This window comes from Urocampus carinirostris, chromosome 3 (genome assembly GCF_059441175.1).
Source record: "Urocampus carinirostris isolate Australia breed hairy pipefish chromosome 3, RoL_Ucar_1.0, whole genome shotgun sequence".
Classification (NCBI taxonomy): Eukaryota; Metazoa; Chordata; class Actinopteri; order Syngnathiformes; family Syngnathidae; genus Urocampus; species Urocampus carinirostris.
Genome location: NC_142351.1, coordinates 55,019,806 through 55,025,805, shown reverse-complemented (window position 1 = coordinate 55,025,805; position 6,000 = coordinate 55,019,806). Strand labels below are relative to the sequence as shown.

The following is a 6,000-nucleotide window of genomic DNA, read 5'->3' as shown; positions in this document are numbered from 1 at the left end:
AGAAGAACGAGCTGCAGGTTGAAATATGTCCACTTGATGTTATCAAAGCTAGGTGATTCTCACAAGGACGCTGTACTTGTATTTCTTTCCGTCTCTCTGTCTCTCTGTCTCTCTGTCTCTCTGTCTCTCTGTTTCTCTGTCTCTCTGTCTCTCTCTCTCTCTCTCTCTCTCTCTCTCTCTCTCTCTCTCTCTCTCTCTCTCTCTCTCTCTCTCTCTCTCTCTCTCTCTCCATTTTTTTTCTCACTCTGTCTCTCTCTCTTTCACTATATGTGTCTTTCTCTTTGTCTTTTTCTATCTCTGTGTCTTTTTATCGTATTTTGCTCTTTCTTCCTTTTCTCTCAATTTTTTTTCTTTCTCTCTCGCTCCCTTGCTCTCACTCTCTCACTCTCTCTCTCTCTCTCTTTCTCTCTATCTCACTTGCTTTCCCCTTCTCTCTCCCATTTTCTTTTTCTGCCCTTCTCTTTTTTCTCCTCTTTTTCTCTCTTTCTAATTCTCTTTTGATTTCTTTCTTTCTCTTTTTCCCCTCTTTCACTATTTCTCATTTTTATCCCTTTTGTCTCTCACGTTCTCTCTCTCTCTTTCTTCCTTTCTCTCTTTCTTTGTCCGACCCTCTCTCTTTTTCTCTCCTTTGCTTTCTCCTATTTCTTTCTCTCTCTTGTCTTTCCCTCTAATCTACTAGTCAATATGGGGAATTTGGGGAATTTTCAACTCATAATATATGTAGGAAATTTTTAATTTTAGACTTTTTAGTACACCTCAAACCACGCACCCCACCTTTAAAATGTAAGAATAGTATATAATTTATTGTCATTGTGAAGCAAACAATGAAATCAACATACGTTCCTTGTATCGTGACTAAAATAGTGTTATGGAATAAAATCTACTGCCTTTTCACAAGTGATCTTTACCACTGGTGGTCCAGTGCTCAACTAAGCGGATCTTGAACAACAAAAAGTTTCTGTTTTGTAGACTTTTTATTTCTGTGAATAACCCACAGAGTCTCATTTGGTTAACATTTTGACTTTTAGGAGCTTCAGAGATACTTTTTGGTTATCAATTGATCCGGGCCCCTTAAAACAAGGGGGATGTTCAAACAAGGGGGACGTTATATGGCCCAAACAGGAAAAAAAATGGGGACCACTGTTGAAATCAATAATATATTTATAAATATATATATATATATATATATATATATATATATATATATATATATATATATATATACATATATATATATATATAAATATATATACATGTGTGAATGTGCGAGTGAGTTGTCTGTCCCTGTGTGCCCTGCGATTGGCTGGCAACCAAATCAGGGTGTCCCCTGCCCACTGCCTGATGATTGCTGGGATGGGCTCCAGTACCCCCGCGACCCTATTGAGGATAAGTGGTGCAGCTAATGAGATGAGATGAGATGATATATATATATATATATATATATATATATATATATATATATATATATATATATATATATATATATATATATATATGTCTATACAGGTGCGGAGTTTGCATGTTCTCCCCGAGCTTGCCTGTGTTTCCTCCAGGCACTCCGGCTTCCTCCCACATTCCAAAAAACATGCACGTCAGGTTAATTGGCCGGTCCAAATTGTCCCTAGGTGTGAATGAGCGAGCGAGTGAGTTGTCTGTCTCTGTGTGCCCCGACTGGCAACCCGTTCAGGGGTCCCCTGCCCATTGCCCAAAGATAATTGGGATGGGCTCCAGGACCCCCGTGACCCTACTGAGGCTAGGCAGTGCAGATAATGGACGGTGGTGGATATATATATATATATATATATATATATATATATATATATATATATATATATATATATATATATATATATATATATATATATATATATATATATATATATATATATATACATATATATAGGTTAGGCAATTCTTTGCTAACCTAGCATCTGAACTTTCCCAATTGGAAAACCGAGTGCACATGCCCAGGAGACCAGATCACAGGTGCACAGTTGACCAGACCCACCTCCAGAACTGACAGGTGACGTCATCGGACCCCTACCAAACCTCGATTTTCTATTATCCCCTGTAATAGGCTGCATCATGCGCCTGTCACGTCACGGAGGCGTGTTCAGACCCCCGCGCGCGCACGCACCACTAACACGCGCTCGCGCCCAGCCACCACCGCGCGGGCGAAACCGCCTCGCAGTACCCACAGAGTAAAGCGAACCGAGAGGCAGCCTGGGAAATAGTAAACAAAGAACCAAGCGGTGCGTAAAAGGTTGCGTGCGCGCTTGGGGGTGTACAACCATACTCTTCTTTTTATTTGTTTATTATTGACGCGCTCCAGACAACACCTGGGATTTCCTCATCGGACATGTGAGCTGAGGGAGTTTAACGAGACGATCTTCGCTTCATTTTGCTCTTCCCCAGCAAGATGAAGTTCCTCGCCTGCTTTCTCGTCACTTTGCTCCTCGTCCGACACAGCGCAGCGCAGTCAGGTGAGTGTTTTCATGGCGCAGGAGACACCTTAGCGGAGTTTTATCACGCTAACCGGGCGCTGATTGGCTCATTGATTCATTTGAGTGTGGGGGTAAACTTTTGACAACTTCTTCTCAGACAGATTTAGTGTATTATGGTTTGTTTTGTTTCAATACTTGAAAAAAAAAAGCTTACACAAAAATCTTACAGCATCGCGTCACATCTCTGATCCACCATCGCTCTCGTGTTCCTGCAGTGTACCCCTTTTTAAGTGCCCAACCACTCTCTATTAGAGGTATTTTCTTCTTGTCAAACGCTGCAAAATTTTGGGATGCCACCTAATCAATATCAGGTCTTTCACTTTTTTCGAGAAAGCCTTTGGTCTCTCAATCACTGTAACTTGGCTCTTTTTTTGATTCATTTCAGCTCGGGCCAAAGTTTCGTCAACTTCTTCTCAGACAGATTTAGCGCGTTATGGTTTGGTTTGTTTCAATGCTTGAAATAAATGCACCAACACATCGTAAAGCATCACATCTTCTGGTCCTCTAGAGCTCCGATGTTCTTGCAGCGTTCCCCTTGTTTAAGTGGCTGGAGGATGAATGGATGAGTAAGCTTCACATGTGATATGCGCACATCAATGTTACAAGAAACATTCTGTCAATGCACTTAGCTGTCTGCAAAATGTTTTCTTTTATTTTATAACAATAATGCATTTTGTTGTGTGCATGATCATTAAACAAGAGCGGGTACATAATTCTGCTATAGAGCAACCTAGACATTGACGGTAAAATGAAAACATCGTTCACCCAATTGCTATAAAACAATGAGCAAAAGAGTCCCAAATATAATGGTCAAATAATTAATTCATATAATTTCAACAATTATTTTGAAGTAATTCTCTGCGCTGAATTCATCAGCACTTAAAAAATATATATATTTTTAGCAGGCTCAGGCTATATGCTAACAAAGTATTGAAGAACCTCTTAAGATCTCTGTTATAGAAAACAAAAGTGCGTGCTAGCGTTGTACATTATTACTTCAGATGTCAGTCCAATCCCTATTTGAGGCATTATCTTCTCTCTAAATGCCGCAGGATGTTTTCATGACACGGAATCACTCTCAGACCCTTCTTTCACATTCCAGAGAAAGCTTTTGGTTTCTTGATCATGCTAACTGGGTTACGTTTGGTCTGATGTTGATTCATATTTGTGAGGAACTAAGTTTTGACAACTTCTTATCAGACAGATGTAGAACATTATTGTTTGGTTTGTGTCAATACTTGAAAAGGCATCCAAAAAATCTTACATCATCACGTCTTCTGGTGCTCCATCTCTCTGATGTTTCTGCAGTGTTTCCCCCATTTGATAGTTCATCTAGTCGTGATTAAAAATATATTTTTTGGTAAATGTTTGCATGACACTAAGTACCTCTGGGATTCTTCTTTCACTTTTAAAGACTTAATCACTCTAGCTTGGTGCTGATTGGCTCGTCGTTGGTTCATCAGTGTGGGGGAGTGAGTCTTGGGAAATTATTTTGAGACAGATTTATTGCATTATGGTTTGCTTTGTTTCAATTGTTGAAAACGCACACACAAACATCTTATAGCATCACATCTTCTGGTCCACCATCGCTCTAATGTTCTTGCAGATTTCCTTCTGTTTGATAGTCCATCCACTCACTGTTAAAAGCATTTTCATCTTGTTAAATGCTCAAAAATGTTTGCATGTTACTAAGTCAATCTCAGATCTTTCTTCCACATCTTCCGATACAGTCTTTGATCTCTTAAGGTTTGTTTGTAAGTCTATGATAAGACGCCGTGTTTCACCAAATGCATACTCATCAACACTACCACTTCACTCATTATACTACCGCAGTTTTTTTGCCCTTAAAACACCTGGTGGTTCGGTTGAATCCCTCAACCCTTATCGTCGTAGGGTCACTGTTTCCCATGGTGTGTCTTGGGCAAGTTGGATCCCTTAACCATTAAGGTCGTAGGGTGACTGTTTTCTCTGGTATGTCCTGGGCAAATGCGGTCTGGTGGCGCTCATCCCTTTCCAGGCCAACATATGTTTCCGCGTACTTATTTTAAAAAATACATTTTTAAAAAGGATGTAATAGATTGGGTAACAATACACAAAACATAGTCAACATCAATACAAAATTAGTTTTTATGTCAATTTGTCCAAAAAGTCCACGACAGCAACGACGCAGCTTTCCACTTCAGCCGGCACGTTGATGCAGATTTATGTTTTGGTGAAAAATTCACACTTCCAGTTTAAAACAAGCACATGCTGTTGATTTTATTATTATGGAGATGGATTATGATTTGGGCGTAATAATCGTGGGCCTGATCAAATCTACCGCTTTTAATGTCTAAAGGTTGGCTTGTATGCAAGTGCTTCAAGTAAATTATCATTAATATTGTAAAACCTAACATAATGCTAATGAAATGACATTATTTTGACAATCTCCATCAGGGTTAAAGTTCTAAGGAGCCAAACACACTCACACACTTCCCTGCGGGATGCTAGTAGAAGCGCACAAAAAAGAAAAAAATATATATATCTGCACCCTTACTATATGAGAACCAAGCTAGAGTATTTGTAATGCAAATTCCACCCGAGAACAACCCGAGCTGTGTCTTGTGGGAACGTTGTGGGTGTTAATGAGTGGATGATGTCAGCGGAACTCTTTACGTTGTTTGTTGTGTGAGAAGAATTTTGCTTTTAAATTTTGTAGGTGGAACGAGATTCCATTTAAAAATAAACAGATTTGCCACTTGGGTCAATTGATCCCATTTCATGTTGTTTTTTTATTTTTTAATATTACCCTTGTTCTTAGGTTTTAAACTGTTCTGTTGTTTTGGAAGGGGAGGAGTAAATTCCATTTTATTTGTGCAGTTGTGTTAAACAAAATGACATGTTTTTATTTCTTCCTGTCCAAATCAACATTGTTTCTAGTTATTATAAACAAATTACATAGTTATTGTGTGATATTTGAAAAAAATGTTGTGCATTAGATATAATCCATTTTTTTCAAGGTTAATACAAAGAATTTCACGATTCTATGTTTAAAACAAAACTCTACATTTTTGTGGGGTCATTAAAAAAAAATCGTTTGTAAGGTTTTTTTTGAGTGTTTGTTCTTTTTTAAGTGACCTAATATTTTGGTGGTGTTCTTCAGCAAAATGTCTGATTTTGTTGTGGCAGTCTATATAGTTTCAAAGCAGCTTTTTTTGTATTGTACCACAGCATTTTTTGCATTTTTTCTTCTCCTTTTTATTTACATGACTAAATATTTGCTATTTTTTATCCAATAAAACAAATTAAGCAATCGTTTTGGGTTCCAAAATATTCACATTTTTAAATCTCTTAAAATAATGATTATTTTGGAATGTAAATTGTCCAACTTTGTAATTCTTTGAAAATAATCCCCTTACTTTCTTGTTGTTTCTTTCCTCATGATAAACTAAACTAAAAGTTGAATGGGTTCGATTCGGAGTTTTTTTCCGTTTTGTTTCACACTCTGGGTTTCCCC

The 6,000-nt window shown here is 38.0% G+C and overlaps 1 protein-coding gene across 3 annotated transcripts in view; it reads left to right on the top strand.

Annotated features, from left to right (window-relative positions):
• Positions 1 to 2,188: 2,188 nt before the first annotated feature.
• The window catches only part of LOC148370163 (receptor tyrosine-protein kinase erbB-4-like), a 377,191-nt gene continuing 373,379 nt past the window's right edge, over positions 2,189 to 6,000 (top strand). For all 3 annotated transcript variants that reach the window (XM_088332560.1, XM_088332561.1, XM_088332559.1), the window contains exon 1: positions 2,189 to 2,483. In XM_088332560.1, coding sequence (XP_088188686.1) covers positions 2,420 to 2,483 — 64 coding nt within the window. In that variant the 5' untranslated portion in view covers positions 2,189 to 2,419. The remainder of the gene's footprint in view (positions 2,484 to 6,000) is intronic.